The sequence below is a fragment of the Sturnus vulgaris genome, chromosome 4 (genome assembly GCF_052056855.1).
Source record: "Sturnus vulgaris isolate bStuVul1 chromosome 4, bStuVul1.hap1, whole genome shotgun sequence".
NCBI lineage: Eukaryota > Metazoa > Chordata > Aves > Passeriformes > Sturnidae > Sturnus > Sturnus vulgaris.
Genome location: NC_142246.1, coordinates 43,695,266 through 43,713,164, shown reverse-complemented (window position 1 = coordinate 43,713,164; position 17,899 = coordinate 43,695,266). Strand labels below are relative to the sequence as shown.

Here is a 17,899-nt window from a genome sequence, read left to right as displayed (position 1 = left end):
TAGTGTATCTAAAATGCACTACAGGTTGTAACTATTATCTGATCTTTACAGAAAAATCATTATCCTACTTCATAGACTGTATCTTTCAGTATTAAAATCACGTCCAAGTGAGGAGCAAGTAACTAGAGATATTTTTCTGAAATGTGATCAAACTACACATGACCACACAAATGATATGCAACGATCTCAAACCTCTTACCAAGAAACTTTGCAATCAAACAAGTTACTCAAAATATACTTTAAGGAACAGAACAAATTAAAAGTACAGGGTTCCTTGAATAAAAATAAATAAAAAAAGGGAAAAGTCATGTCAATTCCAGTGCTTTTTTTTCCTTGTCTTTTCAAAAAATTGAGTAACATTATAAAATACCCAAGCAGCATTTAGAAAGACACTGTTGTTCCTATGAAAAACTGTATTTTCAAACATGGCAAATAAAGAAGCCCATTTTTAGCAGAATATGAATATCAACGAGAAGCTATAGAGAGAAAGCAGAATTATCAGCCCAAAACTAGGTGAAGGGAGAGTGAGATAGAGTCGACCAGAGCCACAGACTGAGTTCGAAAGAAAAACATAGGCCGAGCAGTGAGTCTATGAATGAGATGGGATTGTTGCTCTGAGGAGTGGAGCTATTCAAACTGACAAAATCATCATTCACTGCCAGAAAGGGTTCATCACATAAGGAACGTCAGCCAATCGGTTGTGGTAAGTAGCAGAGATCCAAGAGCAAGATGCTAAGGCTACAACCCTGCCTACAGCCCTGTCTGAGTGTCATTTTAGTGCAGTTTGACTTCCACTCAAAATCTGGGGAACAAAAATCACCAGTTAAAAATAATTTGCCCTCTTTGTGTTTGTGTTTTGTGACTACGGATAGTCATGACACAGCAGAGCAATATTTTCATCACAAAGGATTCTTCCCCCATACCTGATACAGATCTGTTCAGGAAATTAAAGTGCCTTCATTTGCTACAGAAGGACAAAAAGCGTTTACCTAGTGATAGAAGGGACTGCAAAAAGAGAAAAGGGAGAATCACAAAGCAATTAGGTTTCAAAGCGATACATTAACTGTTTAATTATACATTTCATGAGTTCCCCCCTGGCATGATCAATCAGTAAAGAGGCAGCTGGGTCAGTTTATGGCATCATTGCTGTCTTCCATTCACTCTTCTGCTGGATGCTCTAGCCTCCACAGTTTGAGACAACAAAACAGATGGACTTTAAGCCAGTAAAGACCTTTTACAAAGTCAACCCTTTGCATGCTTGAATAGCTCAAAGAGCCTGACAATAAAAGCTTCTAAAGACATCTAAACAATTGAGCACACGGGAATAAAATCCCAGAGGAAACCTTTCTTCTACCACCTCCTGAAGGGAAGGGAATGGCTGCAGAACCATCATAGCATGCTCTTAACATCTGCACTCCTGCAGTCTGTAACAGACAGCACTGCTCATTGCAAGAGGAAAGGGAAGTTTCAAATGCATCAAAACCACAAAAAAATACTATTTCAGCTAGTGTTAAATATAAATGAGTTTCCGATTTGCTGCTTTTATCTTGGCCAGATAGGTAGAACAATTTAAATAACAGTGTTTCTCAAAGAGCCAGTATGGTGACAGAGGATCTCTGAATATTCTGAAAAAGCGGTCTTTGGGAGTGCTATGACGTGTTCCACTGCAAACTAACAGCCCCACCCCCAACCAAACAACAAAAACTCAAGCAAGCTGTCCAGCTGTTTTTTGACCCACTACACCAGGCTGGATTCGATGTGCACAGGTTAGCTACCAATTTTATTTTTCCCAGGGGATAGAGGGAACAGCTGTTTGAACTGCAAACAGCAAACTGAATGCTTTCTCATACAAATGGCTATCTTAAGCTCAGAGATTCTCTAACACCAGAGAAGGGCAGGGCTAGAGAGAAGCCTATTTCTGCCTGTGTCTCGTTCTACAAGGCCATAAAACCCGGCTACATCTGACTGTAGGCACAATTTAAAAGACAGATTTCATTAAGGCTTGGTTGAATTCTTGTGAGAATTGCCTGGGAGATCACGGGACACTTCAGCTATGCCAGGTTGAATCACCCCACCTTGAGCTGACCAGAGAATTGAGGATCTGTACACTTCTTACCACTTCTGTAAAACCTGTATTATTCCCTCTCAAGTGCAGTACAGGGTAAGTTTGTTTGCAAACAAAGTGCAAGAGAGAATTGCAGAAAGAAGCATAAAAAGGGTGTAGAAGATAGTTTTTAGACTCTCATATTGATAAAATATGTAACATATTGCTTTTTCTTCAAGACCACCATTTCACACACGAGAAACAGTTATTTCCCTCGTGAGAGTAGATGAAGGCATAGGAAAAGCAGATTCAGAGTGGAGATACTGCAGGTATGCAAAAAAGAAAAAAAAAAAAAGAAGACAAAGTTAATTATCCAAAACTTTTTATCTTCTAAAGGCCCTCTAGGCAGAATGTTACAGAAGATGTAGCCTTCCTCATTTCTGTAACTATTCAGTATTGTTTCCTTTCCACTCAAAACCATCTTCCTTTTCAGTTAACTTCCTTCTACTGAACTTTTGAAGTATTTCTGGTTTATTCCAAAGATTTTCCAAAACTGAAACACCAAAAATAATAAAAACAAGAAAAAAAGCCAATACGAATTAGGAATTTAACAATGAAACGCAAAATATCTAGTTGTATTTGGAAATCCAGAGCAATAGACACACCCCTTTATGAAAAATAAACATAGGTCAAGAACAAGCTTCCTTTCCTGTTAATTATCAAATGACCAGTCCATGATCTGTACTTCTCTGACAAATTTTCTAACAAAAATCAAGAGAAATTGAAGCAAAGGCTAAACTAGCTTTGAAAGAAAGCTATTTCTGACAGCCATTCAAAGACATATCTTAATACCAGAGGTAATAATGCAAGTTCCCGTCACAAAGTCCAGAAACAAAAATTCTCTTGTAGAAGACACAAGCATTTGGGACTGCTCTGATTTGTCCAGTGACAGACTCTGAAGATTACCTTTAGCTTTACATCAGAAAACTGTACACATATACATTATATATACACACACATGCACACTTTCAGGTATTTTTTTCTTTATGCTCTTCTGTCAGTCTCTTCTTACCAAATGGTGAGAAATTCCAAGGGAAATAACTTATTTTTTGTTTAAGGGGCAAATAGATTAGTGCTTTTCTACATTATCCAGAACTTTATCCAAAGTCATCTGCAGTACAGGGAAGTATAAAAGGGAGGAGATATAATTTCAGAGAAAGCTAAACAGTCTTTTGTTCATTAAGTAACTTCTTACTGTCATCCATTAAATCAAGTGCTATATTCAAGCAAGAAATATGATTTGTTGTGGAAAAATTCAGGACTACATTTCCTTGAAAAACTGAATGGATGGACAATGAATGGTTGAACGGCTGGCACAAACATACATAGATTTGACGGACAGTGAAAAGACTGCTTTAGTTGTTTTAACACAGAAATTAAGGGATAAAGAAACAAATCCAAATATGTAAAGCTCTTCATGCATAAGTCACATCAATGTTTTAAATACACTACTAGCATACCTGTCAACCAGAAGAAGGAAAAGGAACTGGAGTCTCCTTTCAAGTGCTCTACTCCACAAATGTGTAAGACCAGTGGATACTCTTTTATACGAAGAACCCAGGCTGGTAAAAAGTAATGCTTCAAATGCTTTACCGTGTGTTCACTTAATATAAAAACACATCCTACAGACAAAAGTACTTCATTGATGAACTAAGCTGATGAATTGCCAAAATTTGGTTGGATGTATTTTAAGGGTGAAATACACACACATACAGGAAAACTATTCTCATAAAATCATAGAGTACAAGAGAATCTTTGGTGTTTCTGAGATTAGAGGCACTGAAAATGAATACATTTATTACCTTGATTTTTCTAGCTTGGGTATACCAGGGTGCACACTGAAACACCTGTTTTATAACAATTCAGTGCTACCTTAATCCACTTCAAATGAAGGAACACTGCAAGTGAAAAAGTCACTCTCACAAATTATCCAGCTTATTAGCACTTCTTAAAAAGATCCATTCAATGTGATGAAATTCTTATACAGCAAACTTCAAGAGGATATTTCAAGACAATTCAAGAGAAATCTCAGGGGGAAAAAAACTTGGAAAAATAAAGAGGGAAGAAGCCTATTTAGTAAACATAGCTTTTCAAAGAGTTGAGAATTACAAGACTTCAGAAGGAAAAAATACTTCTGTTAGTGGCTTAAGAGCATTACAAAGGAAAAATTGCATACTTAATAAAGAGACCAATTTTTTGGTCTGGACCTATTTCTGGAAGTATTTACCACGGCAAACAAAATGTGGCACTTGATTTTGGAACATGCGTGACATATGTGACTATGCTGTATGTTCAATTATCAGCTACAGTTACATTGCACCAAAGAGCTAAATTATATCTAATGCTTGAAGTGTGTATCAGCTAAAAGGTATTCATTGCTTCTTTACTTTATACTGCAAAATCTACTCCAGTACCTACGAAAGATGTGTCAAAGGCAAAAGAGGACCACAGCTATGTCTGCGTTTGGTGATAGTGCATTTGTGTTTTCCTTGACAGTTTTGTAGGAATACATAGGTTTACCGTGTAAGTACAGTACTTTTGCACTAAAGTTATCCTCAAGTGCTACACAAAGAATGCTAAGTAATACTATTTTTAACTGGATTCAGATTAGTGGTAATGCAGACAGGTGTTTTAACTACTTGAGCAAACAGACAAAATGCAAAAGGGCAAACTGCTAAGTCCTGTGACCATTTATAGTGCACTTGAGAGAAGCCCAGCATAACCAATGCAGGAGATGCAGAAGCTATGAACTGTCAGCACTCATAACGGAAGTATTTTTACTCTCAAGGATCACACAACTCACAAGGATCACATTTTAAAGATGCTTTGTTAGGTCTGATACACAATTAAGGAGGGGAATAAATTAGTTCAAATAAGGATAGGGTCAATATTAAAGTCAGGTCAATGTCTAAATGGCCCAATCATACACTTGCCCAAAAACAGGTGACATTGATATATTACCAAATCAATAACCTGGAAGAAAATGGTAGCTCATGTTCTAAAGCACATCAAACTTAGCTCTGAAAATTAAGTACTAAGTAATTCAATGTATTACTTATTAAATGAAAAGTCGATTTTTAAAAAAAATAAAACTAGAGGTTGCATGAAGTAGACTTTGTGTCAAAACTCCTATTTTGTATGAAAATACTTTTCTGGTTGTTGTTATGTTTACTTAAAAAATAAATCTAGAAAACAGAAGTACTGACTCTCTCATCTGTTGATACGAAGAATTAGATTGGGTTTTACTAATGGATTTTTTCAACATACAGATCTTGTATGCAACCTCTGTGCGTTAGCATGGAAGGAACCCAATATGGTAATCAGTGGGAGTTACGTGCAGGCTTTGAGTGTCGAAAGGCAGAAAGGCATGAGACTAAAGGTGGAGGTCTCATATTTTTCACTATCAGCAGCCATCATAATGAGAATTATTAGTTTCAGAATACAAGATAAATAGATTGATGAAAGCTTAACTGGAAAAAAATACATTTACAGCATTTCTAAAATTTCTCCTTAGTCCTAATGCTAAAAGAAAAGTAGATGCTGAACAGCTTTCTCCTCCTAGAACTAAAACATTAAACTGTCTAATTGAGCAGGGTGTAGGACAGGACAAATGAGATAATTCTGGTCATTTTGGAACAGTACAAAATCTTGATAAAACTGCCTTAGATTTTGATAAGGTTGTTTTGGGGTTTTTTTAGACCGGTGATAAGTTAATGTATGATCATATTTCTCATTACAGAAAATACACATATCAGCATTCAAGTTCCAAAAGTACACCATACTTACATAGCCATGAAAATATTTCTGAAGTATATCTATTAAACTCATCTTCTACAGTATATACTATATTTTTTCCAAGACAAAGGAACTAAAACTATCCAAACATATTCCAAATGCTTATTTTCAAACAAATAGTTCCTAAATCATATTAAAAAAAAATCAAAACACTCTATTAAAATACAGAAACTTACTTTATCACTGTAAATATTATGAAATGTTCCTATTCTATGTTCAGCAAACACATATGCATAATATCTAATTTCAGAAAAAATACTTTTATGAAATGCATGTGATCCAATATTAAACAGTTGTCTGTGTATATATATATGTGTGTTCTGAATTTTTGCATTGTTGCAGACTGACATTAAGTCACTGCCTTCAATGCATGCCATGTACCTTTTACATATAAGAAACATTCTGAGATATTCCAAACACATTGTATGAAAAATCAAATCTTCCAGGGTGATCTTGTCAAATTTAACTTTTGTCTGTGATTTAACTAAGTTTGCTAAAATGTAGTAAGTTGACATTCAAAGAAAGTCAGCATATTTACAAAAGGTGAGCTAGATTTTAAAACTTGCATCAATAAACTGAAACAGTATTTATTCAGCAGCAAGAGAAAACTCACATAATGTATTTTAAGAGCCACTTAATTAATACAGTTCCTGAAGCTGTAGTATAAGACCCGTGATAATATGTCAGGCTAGGATTGTCTATATATAAACTATATCACAACCTCCACATAGTAACATGCTATTTTTATTTTATGTAACAGCAAAAAATATTATCTCCTTTACTGAGTTACAAAAGTATTAAAATCATATATGCATAATTCTTACTAAAAATGTTTAAATATTGATTAGTTTAACATTTCTAAATTCCCTAATTTAATATTCAACAAGTCACATACACTACTACAATTCAGAGCTGAGTTCAATCAATTATACCCCAAACTATCTTCATGACCTAAAAGACTGACTAACAGCAAAATACACATTTATGAGTGCACCCATTTTGTACAGCATGCTTCCACCTATACAGTTTGCAACTATAAGAGAATCACTGACATGTTCCTTTAAATGAGTAATAGCTTAGACAATATGTACGGATTTTAACTAAATTAAAGCACAAAACTGATTAAATAAATTACCAAAGAGCTCCTCTATGGCACTCTGAGTGCATAGATAATAACACACGTAAGTAATTCCTCATGGAATGAATGCACCATGACAAAGCATTGAGCTCCAAGCCAAGTGTTGAAAATCCAGGTTTTAAAAAGCCTTTTACACTTACCCGCCTATGGCAGAAGGGCAAGCCCTGTGCAATGATGCTGATGCTAAATATCTTCATCACAGTTTGGTGTGGCAGAGGCTCTTTGGCACTTTTAAGATCAACAGGAATCAAGCCATGGTTGATGGCAGATTTCCCAGGTTTGGACATTTTATCGTTCCTACTTTGTCAGGCCTACTAACACTGCAAGAACATTGCAAAAAACTTTGCTTTAAAGTTGCATGATCTTTTTTTTTTTTTTTTTTAAGTTTCAGACTGGTGAATCAGCTCCCCACAGCCTGCTGCCTTTGTCTCTCAACCTTCTCCTGCCAAGTGTCCTGACCTGTCTGCTGCTCAGTGAAGTGCAAGCTATCCTAGTATAGACAGGAATTAAACCACTAAGGGGCAGGCAGACTGCTCCTGTCAGTCAAACAGCTGGTGGACCTCCCCTGCAATGTCAGTAGAGCCCTTCTCCAAAAAGGGATCTGCAGATTGAAAAAGAAGAAAATCATGACTGCCTGGAGTTTTAGTAAGCACAGTCGCTTACACCTGCACTTTAAAGGAAGAATTTTCTTTTAATTTTTTTTGTTTTTAACAGTTGGTATTACTCTCACAGAAGGGGAATCCAAGGAGATTGCAGCCTTCAGAGGGTAACAGTGTTGCTGCAGGATCAATTCTATCACTCCTGGAGCAGATTTCTTCTGGACTGTCAATACAATTAAATAAAAAACTGATCTGGACTTAGCTGTTCCTCAACCATGGCCTCTAAAAACATAATATATTGTCCAAAAGTTTAAAAAGGAAATAAAAATTGATTTTAAAAATCTGAAAAAAATTAGTGTCTCCTAAAAATTAGTACAAAACTAGCTCATTTAATAAAAGTAGATGCTATATTGTGATTTTTAATTCCTTCCTCCTGGCCTTCCTTACTTCCTAATGTACAGGTACTCCAGTCTGCACCTCTTCCTCTCTCCCTGCAACTGTAGGGGAAGCGACATCTGAGTGGCTTTTGCTCTGAGGATGCAATGATATAGCAGTTTTCCCTCTTCTTTCCCATGAGTTTGGGTACCAGTTTGCTCAGGCCTAGCCATCACACCAGTGGAAAGTAGGAAGGCTCTTCCTCCAAAAACATAGCATCTCTTAAAGGATGTGGGGAGAGGTCTGCCTGCCCTTAGCAACAAATCCAAGGTCCATTTTTTCAGGAAAAAAGTTCTTACTCCACTGAACAAAGCTACAAAGCAATGTCTATTACTCAGATTTTCCACAATTAGTTTACTTCCATTTTAAATAATTTCTTGATCAGATTAGCTTTCCTAAAATGTCTCCATATGTTCTCACAATCCCCTTCTGGACATGTTTCTTAAAAACATATTCATATTTTTAAAATGTTTTTGAGCAAAACTAAGCAGCAAGGAACAAAAGTCTGTGAAAATATCTTAGGAAGCTGCTGACAAGAGCTGCAGAAAACCATCAAAGCTCTTGCACAGTCAGTACAGTCCAAAACACAGTGAATAAATGACCATTAAGAAATCTTACAAGTCTCTTTATGTACAAACCAGCAAAGATAATTAACTGTATAATTATGTGAGGGTAAAAGAGGGAGTGCAAAAATGCTTTAATGCTTGGAGCACAACAATGTAACTTGACAATACATAGCATAAGATATGACTGTATCAGCATTTCCACTTAACCCTTTGTTTCACCTTTAAAAAAAACCAAGCTGTAAGCGTGTCTCATTTGCGTATTGAGGGCCTCCCTGACCAAGCATTTGCACATGGAAAGTTTTTTATGAAAAGAAAAAAAAAGAATAAAGAAAAAAGCCTAAAATCCCTAACATTTCATTGAGAGTATAAATACATTACAGTAAGCACCTACTTAGAGTATTTTTCTCAGACAAACAAGACAATCCTTATTTCTTTACAGATGTTGCATACAGAAAAGCTGTGACAGAATGCCGGGTAGTATGGCATTTTCTTGCACAAATGACTGGATTGTTTTTTTACTTGCATCCCATTCAGATGTCATTTGAAAGCACATTTAGGCATCCATTTTCTTTTAAAAGACTCTTTACATTTCCTAGTTTACACTTCCTGCCAAAACTCCAAGGAACAGTTTACTGTTAGCCTGTACACAACAGTAATGGCATTACTTCATAACTTCATTCTGAATTACTTCATATTTTATACAAGTACTAGGCATTCACTTGACTGGAATGCTTCAGACTAAGTGTCTCAGAATCTCGGGTTTATTCAAATAAGGAAATTTCACTGAAGTACTCCAAAGAGGGTGAAGTGCAACCTTTTCTTTTTAATATGAATAACTGAAGTGAAGAACAGAATCAAAAGCTCAAAAGAGATCAACTCACCCTATTGATGTATCATTCAAAAAGAAGCAACAGATCAGTTTTTCATTTTTGATGAACTAGTCATCATCTCAGTTGTTCCAACAAAGTGTGAAGTTTACCAAAATGTAATAAATAATGGAATTATATAAACATAATTTAAGTTCAGATCAGGATCAGATAGAACATTCTGTATAAAGCAAGCCTTACTTTCTCCTTTAATAAATACTCAATATTTCGTTTAGTTGCAAACAGAATTATCTATGTTCACTAAGAGACACTGCTGAACTAAACTCAGTTTTAAGGGTATTTCATTGCACAACTGCTGAAAAAATTTAACAGTGTGCCAGACCACCAGCAATTATTAGTTGATACAAGAGTCTAGTGTCTTATTATTTTACAGGCTTACTCCCCACCTTTTAAAAAAAAGTACTAGCTGCTCTTAACATGAGTGCAAAATAGGAACATAACTTGGCCCATTTACAGATTTGCATACAACTGGGGAGTAAACAAGACTCTAGTATTGCATTCTCCAAAGACTGCTCACCACGCCAGTTCCAGTCACAGGTTATTCTCACACTGAAAATACAAAACTCGGGATTGTCAGCCCTTCTTCTTTTGTGGTTTGAGATAAAGTCCCAGTGGTACATTGTTTTTTCCCCAAGAACTCCAAACTATTCTAGAGTAATTCCAAAGGGACACAGTTCTAGCTGGAAAAAAAGGATCATGTTCAGAATTAGTGTAGTCCTCTTTTAGTGGATAAAGCCATGGCAAAATAAGGCTTTTTTTGTCCAATGTGAAATCACAGAGCTAGATTTCATACTTTACCATAGCAATAAGAAAAAACTTTAGTTTTTACTTGTGTCTTTTTCCCCGCTTTTTAATCACTGTTTCCCAGAAAAAAAAAAAAAAAAAAGACTTGCATTAGCAGATGAGAGCTTGTCCCAGTTTTACTTCCACTAATCATCACTCCAGTTTTTAGTCTTGTATTTGCTACACATTGCTGACTGTAAGTATCATTGTCTTACCGTAATGTTTAAAGGTCACAGGCTAATGCTGGAAAGCTATAAACTTTTAATAAGTGAAACCAGAAAATAAAATGTAGTCTAATTTAAGCAGTAAGAGAGAAGACAAAAACATGAAGGCTGACTATCCCAGAAGTGTCAGAAATACACTGCATATAGTAGATATCACTTATTTTTGTATCTGTACTATACATACATATTATAAACATAATTCTAATTTAAGCTTCAAATGTAAAGCTTAAACAGCCACTCTGTTGCTTTTATCTGTAAAAGTGTGTACTTTTCCATTATATGAGATGAGAACATGTATAAACGTGACAAATGTGATATTATGAAAATATGAGCTTTAATGCCTTGTAATACGTTTTTCTAACATTCTGTTTTTAAATATAGTTGGGGGGATTTCCAATGGTGCTGTTTTTAAGTGCCTGTCGGTCCTTTTATTCAGAAGATCATATTTGAAATGAAATAACATGAAAGTCCCTGCAAAACTAGTATTTTTAAATTCAAGTTAAGGTTGTCATGGATTTTAAACTGCAAACATAAGAATCTGAAGACTCCTGTTTCTTTTTGGTCAGTCCAGTGAAGAGATGGCTGTAAAGTGAAAGCATGTACAAAGCAGCAATAATCTTTATACCTTCCAGTTAGAGTAATTCAGAGTCAGCTTTTTCGGAGGTGTTTACCAGGAAGCAAATGTTATGAAATTAACTAGTTCATTCGGCATACTGAACTCAGGAAGGCCATAATTTTAAGATGTGTATCTATGAAATTATTCCAACACAAAAAAACAGTTCATACAAACTTTCCAGAGTTTTCTTCTAGAGTTGCTTTTCATACTAAAATTATTGGAAAAAAAAAAATCACAACATTTTAATACGGTGATGGAACAGTACAAGACCTAGAGAGACCTAAATGAAGAATTTGCAAGTATAGAAAAACTGAAATGCAGATAGCAGAACCCCAGACAGGTTCTCCACAATTCTTAACATCAGTGAACAGCTGCCCTCAAATGGATAAAGCAGAGAATTGCAACATTTCAAAAGTCACCTTCTCAAATTAATTGTAGTAACATAATCATCTTTTGAATATATTTGATAATTTATTTCCTAAAAAAATCTGTAGCAAGATCTGCATAGCTGTAGCACAGAGAATGCAGTATCATTTACATTGTACACACGACTTATTATTAATTTGATATCCATGCTGGTCGCTGCCCAGGTCTAGAAAGACCGAGAACCACTTTGTCAGAAAGCAGGGCAGCCTATATGACACTATTAACAACTTATCCAGTAACTGTGGTCCCAAGTTTATTTATGTGAGGGATTTCTAATACCAATATACAAGTAGTTCTCAAATAATAGATTGTATATTAGCCTGCTTTGTGCAGGTTAACAAATAAATTGTATAGATAAAAGGCACTGCTGAACAGATGTTAACTGCAACTGTATTACTGGTGCTAGATAGAAAAAAAACCCTACTGCTCTAAAATGACTGTTGTATCCAAGTTTACCCAATACATAAATCTGCACATGTAAGAAAACATAATTAAGACCTCTGAAGAGGTTATGAAGTAGACCAATGGGGAGGACAACTTTGATCTTTTGAGATCAAAATGTTCTAAAAAGTGTACACTTGAATAGTATGCAAAAGGGACAAAACAATTACTAAAACATGCAAAGTGATGGCTTTCTCCATAGTCCATGAAAAAACCTCAAGTTTAAACCTGTTGTAACACAAGCAACAGATAGAACAAAATCTGGCTCCAGGTTAGATTATCACACAAATTCAAATTGCACTTGAATTACACTTTAGCTTCTCTAGGGCCTTACAGTCCCACAGTGTAAGGGGACCTACATGAAAGCATCACTCTGAACAGTCCAGCCATAGCAAACCTTTATTTCAGGCTTATGTCTTACTATGAGTGTTGACTGATAAATGGCTTCTATAGTGTAAAGGAAGGAATAAATGTTGACTGAACCTGTATACGTGATCACAGCAAAACCCAATTCCACGAGGATTCAAAGATGCCTAAACAGGTGATGGTCACCTTGCAGACTTCCTCCTCAGTCTTTCCCTTTCCTACCTGCCTACCCTCTATTTATCTTGCAAACTTGTTTAATGTTAATCTCTTTTTGACAAATCATGTAAAAATTAGCCAAGAGATGCATAAGCTCTGGAAAAGATGACAACTGCACATAAAAGTCTCAACTGCACAAGCCTTGTTTTCTTTGACAACAAAATTTAAGAATACAGCGAAGAAAAATCCAGATTTTCTTAACTTAACTCAAATGATAATTCCTTGTTATAATTCTGGCTCTGATATATCAAGGCATGGTCATTATAAACTACAGTGTCTAATACAAAAGACCTACCTTACAATTTTTGCTGTGAAAGAGCAAGAAGGAGCTATGCCAGTAACTGCTGGTGGAAGATGGTACAACTTGTATAACATTCCTATATTGAAAAAAAATTATAAAGTTTTGAAAAAAATATAGATAAGGATGATGGTAAAGCTGCAGTCTGGCAAAAGACTTCAGACTACACTAGACAGCACTCCCCGAAGTCCACTAGTAGAGGTCAGGAAGATGAAATATCAAGTACATCAGCAAAGGGGAGATCATCAGATAAACATACCTACTACATATTTTTCATGCCTATGTGCATGCTAATAACTGTTTAAGCATCCTGGCATTTAAGTGTGAGTGCACAGAAAAAAAAAAAAGAGACTCAAATTTGACCTACTGGATTTAAATATGTGCGTATGGGGAGCCCCGCAGCAAATCAGACTAACCAATGGCAAGGATTCACTACTCTCAGTTTCTAATTGCAGCCACCAGTTCAAGCGAGTTTGAACGTCACTCTGTAACAAAATGAGATCTCTACTAGATCTGTTCAATCCCACAGCTGATCCTCTTTAAAGCTGAAAGGAAACAAAAACGTACAATGAAGATTCTGGAAGCAAAAAGGAGAAGACTAGCACTTCCCCCCTTCTATCTTTCGCCAGTTTTTCCTAACTCTTCAATAAACTGGCAGTAAAATTTCTCAGGCTTGTGAGCTCTGAAATAATTCCAGTAAGTAGGAAACCTGAAAATACTCAACTTCTGTTGTTGTTAAGTCATCTTTCCACTAGATTAGCAACTGTAAACAGCTTACAAAGCAGTCAGATGCATAAAGAGACTAACAGTGTTTAGAAGTGCAGAGCAGTCAAGGCCTCCACCTTTGGGTAAGAATGAGCTATTACATCACCTCTCTTTGTCCATGGGTCCATTAGCATCTGATACCGATCCCAAAAAGATGACAGCTTCCCAGGCATCTCAACAAGTGTAAAATTGCATCTCAAAAGAAAGGGAGAGGAACTTGCAGGTACGCGCGCGCGTTATAGGCATGGGATGTGCCCTCAATCATGACAGTACTACCACAACAGAGCACATTTGCATTCACAGAAGGTAATTTTTTGTAAGGTCTCATGAAGTGTTTATGAAAACAACATAGACTGTCTAGTAAAAGGCATATTGACGAGACTGTATAGTATCAATACTAATGATGCTACCATAACATTAAAAAATACTTAACTGTGAGCATCTAAAAAAAAAAATAATGCCTACCTTACATAACCATTTGAAACTGGAGGCCTCTATTATCTAGCTTTACTCTACAAGCAACTACAACTTTATCACTGTATTTACAATACTATGGTGTCATGTTGTCATTGTCCCTTTTTTTAAAACTATCTTTAAAGCATGCATCTTCATTTCTCCAGTAAATATTTCAGAAAACATTCCAGGTATGCAACAGAAATCCAGCTGCATCATCTTGCACTTAATAAATATTCCAGAAATGTCTGCCCAGTTCTCATTGACTACAACATGACTTGTTGGATAAGCAAGTTTAACTCTTTAGTCTAGTCAGCATTGCAACAGCTGTTAAAAAGAATTTCTACAGCTGCCTTGCAGGAATTTATTTGCTGACCACTTATTTATGCTGGTTTTGCACCTTTAAATAAAGTTGAGACAAGAATTAAGAACTACAATGGTAGAGAAGTCATGCAATATTTAACACTGGATTAAAATGCAAGTCAAATTCTCAGCTGAGGATAAGCTGGGAGAAGGGAAAGCAGGTGGTTTTTTAGTAATGAGGCTGCTTTTATGAAAAGGGAAGATAAGAAACTGAACAATTATATTCCATACTGCAAAATTAAGCTTTCTTATCACTATATCCCCCTTCCATGTAAAATGCAACACTTTAAATGAGAAATTCTCTACTTATATACCTACACACATAGAAATGCACAAAGCAGTACCAAAACACTTAAAATATGTTTATCAGTTTCTGAATAATTTACAAAAAGCACTGACAAAAATGAGGTTTGGACTTAGACCTTTCTTTCTACATATTAAATGGGAACAAGAAAAATCCCCAAAATATCAAAAAGGCATTAAAAATATTTCCACCACCTTACACTCTTAAACAATTTTTTTCTTCTGTAGTGGAATTCTGTCCTGACACTGTTTATTCAACATTTTTTTAAAAAATCCCAACAACATTCTATGGATTAGCTATGTTGACGACCGCCAAAATAAATGGCTGAACAGCGCGAAGTATTACAGTTTGTACGTTTGAAACAAAATGGTTTTCAAGGCCTCTATTGATACAAGACTATTTTTCTTACCAGCACTGTAAAATACACATAAAAACACATAAATCTAACAAATGCAACAACTGATTGCTACAATGGCATTCATTTGATAGCATCAAACTAAGCTACACAATACTTTTCAGCAGGTAACAGAATATTGCAAAGGGGTGTGAGGCTATTTATAAAGCTCATGATATGTGAAGTAAAGAATGCTTAGAGCACAGAAAAAAAGCAGGTAATATGTGGAAGGACTGGCATTCTTGATTGGTATGGTTGACTAAATCCAGCTTTGAACTTACTGGCATTCTGGTATTAAACCCCACCAAGAAAGACATGAAGTGCACCAGCACCAAATTCTGACTGGTACAGTGTGGGAAGAGTCATAGTCTATCAACAGCCTATCCTCCAAAACAAATATATGGGAATACCTGCACACACACTGTGCAGCATATTTGCTCTAGGGCATGGAATACTAGCAGTTTAAAACCAAAGCCAAAAATTGCGCAGAAGGGTAAGTGCCTCTGAGTACCAACAGAAGGTGACCTTGCTTTGCATGAAGTCCAGCTTAAAAGTCAAGGGACAACATTATTGCATTTGGCAAGAACTGATCCATATCGGTTTTTAGTCCGATTTCTTCCATTTAGCTGTGTCACTTCTACTTTATTTTATTTTTACATATTCATTTTAATTAAATCAATTATTTCCTGCGTGTTTTAGAAAATCTGACCAAGGTATCACAACTGAAGGAATTAGGACATTGGCAAAACGCGTGTTTATTATTTGTTGTCTTTTAATTTTTTTTAGTACTCATTATATTTGGGGCAACAACGATCATAGTAGCTGCCATCCTTAAGGGACATTGGCAAAACGCGTGTTTATTATTTGTTGTCTCTTAATTTTTTTTAGTACTCAATATATTTGGGGCAACAACGATCATAGTAGCTGCCATCCTTAAGGGACACTCCATAATTTAAATGAGAAGAACAAAGGGTCTCCTGCCCACTTTGAAACATCGACTAGGTAAGAATGAGATTTGCACTTAGAGGAAATGTTGCTAATACTTGAAAGTAGTGATGACTTCTGATGATGAATAAGGTGGAATTTATCCCTACTGGCAATCTGTGGTGGCAATAAGTACATTTTCCAGGGGGCCAGGGATTGAACAAATGTATTAAATTTTATAAGCCATAACTGAGTAATACATCATGACACAGCTGAAAAGTATAGCCATTCTCACAAGACTGAGTTACACTGAGTATTACTAAAATTCACAATTCACTCTTTTTATATTCTGAAATATATGGTCAGGTAGTAAAGTCAGTAGAAAACATCACCTTTTAGTAGAAAAAAAAGATTTTAGAAAGCAAGATTTTACAAATAAATAGTTAGTTTGGACCACCTTGATTTGGGATAGAAATCTCTGCACTTCTTTAGCAACTCTGTCCTTCTCAGATCCTCTCCCTCTTCCCAAATTCTTGTTACAAACTAAAGAAACAAAATTTGAAATTAGCAAGAGTAAAAAGGAGAAATAAGACAGAAGAAAAGATGCCCAACAGCAATGCTTTCCGCTTTCACTGATTTTCACTGATTATTAACAAGATACCTATCTATCCACAAGAACTCATGATTTTCTCCTTTAAAATCTCAATACTACTTAACTATATATAATATTACATCAAAAGTTGTACCCTACAGAGTCAAAGCACATGAAGTTTTTTTAACATAAAACATATTCTATAATAATTTGATGAATTCCTGAACTTGTTTGGCCAGGAGAGATGGGCAGAAGCTTCACAAATTTTGCATGAAGTTTAGACAGCATCTTCATTAACCACACTATGGAAAAAAAAGGAGAACATGCTTGTGATAAAAAGAACCATTTATAGAAACATCTGTTCTACAAGGATTTTTATAATCGAGATTTCACCAATAAACCAAACTGTAAAACATTCACATAAACAAAACATAATAGCTCATCAATAAGTCTACAAAATGCACAGTATATCATTACTACAAAAGTACAGCTGCAGATCAAGCACAGATCAGACACCATGCACTAGCAAAGAAGAACAGTTCATGTGTCGAAAATCGTCCTTTGTGAATGGATATTAGATGCTGTCTGCTCAAACATTTGCTGAGACAGCTTGGAAATTTTGTTTTTAAGCATTTTGCCTGTTCAGAAATCATTAAACTAGCACAGAAAGTGACATTGTCTAGTTTCTCTCCTTATACTCAAGAATTTATAAAGGTATGTAAATTCCTTCTCTGTGCACTGTTTGCTGAATAGCCACATGTTCTGCAGATAATGAATAGTCTCCTACAGAAATAAAGGACATACTATAACCTGCAAAAAAGCTCTGAGAAACATCAGGAAAAAATGTTAGTCGTGCAGCAGGTGTTAAACTTAGTTTTGGTCTTCAGATCAATTTCTAGTCCTCCAGCTCCCTCAGCTAATTTCAGAACCCATGATTTTATAAGTATCAACATCAGCAAATGCAAGAAGTTTACTAATCGTAACCTGTATTTTTTAAACATACACTTCAAATTCATAGCCAAAGGAATATAACAATCATTTGAGAAAGGATGTGTCAACAAAACAAAAAACTAACTTATCAGCAGAAGTTTTACTTTCTCCACACTTTGATTCATCATTTGCATTGTTTTATAACTTGTAATACCAACTTCAGTTAAGCTTCAAAAGGAGAACCAGCTTAAAACAGACAGGGGAACGGCATCTACTGATA

At 35.6% G+C, this 17,899-nt stretch overlaps 1 protein-coding gene and 1 long non-coding RNA gene across 5 annotated transcripts in view; one reads left to right on the top strand and one right to left on the bottom strand.

Annotated features, from left to right (window-relative positions):
• Nucleotides 1-8,059, top strand: part of LOC148223983 (uncharacterized) — a 42,909-nt gene extending 34,850 nt beyond the window's left edge. For both annotated transcript variants that reach the window (XR_015803223.1, XR_015803222.1), the window contains one exon: nt 7,423-8,059. This is a non-coding gene — a long non-coding RNA (uncharacterized LOC148223983). The remainder of the gene's footprint in view (nt 1-7,422) is intronic.
• FBXW7 (F-box and WD repeat domain containing 7) overlaps nt 1-17,899 on the bottom strand; it is a 193,370-nt gene that overhangs the window by 69,419 nt on the left and 106,052 nt on the right. The window contains exon 1 of one of the 3 annotated variants that reach the window (XM_088163744.1): nt 7,178-7,339. The exons of the other annotated variants lie outside the window; for them this stretch is intronic. Coding sequence (XP_088019870.1) covers nt 7,178-7,324 — 147 coding nt within the window. The 5' untranslated portion in view covers nt 7,325-7,339. Of the gene's footprint in view, nt 1-7,177; nt 7,340-17,899 lie in introns of those variants that run through there. 3 annotated transcript variants of the gene reach the window in all.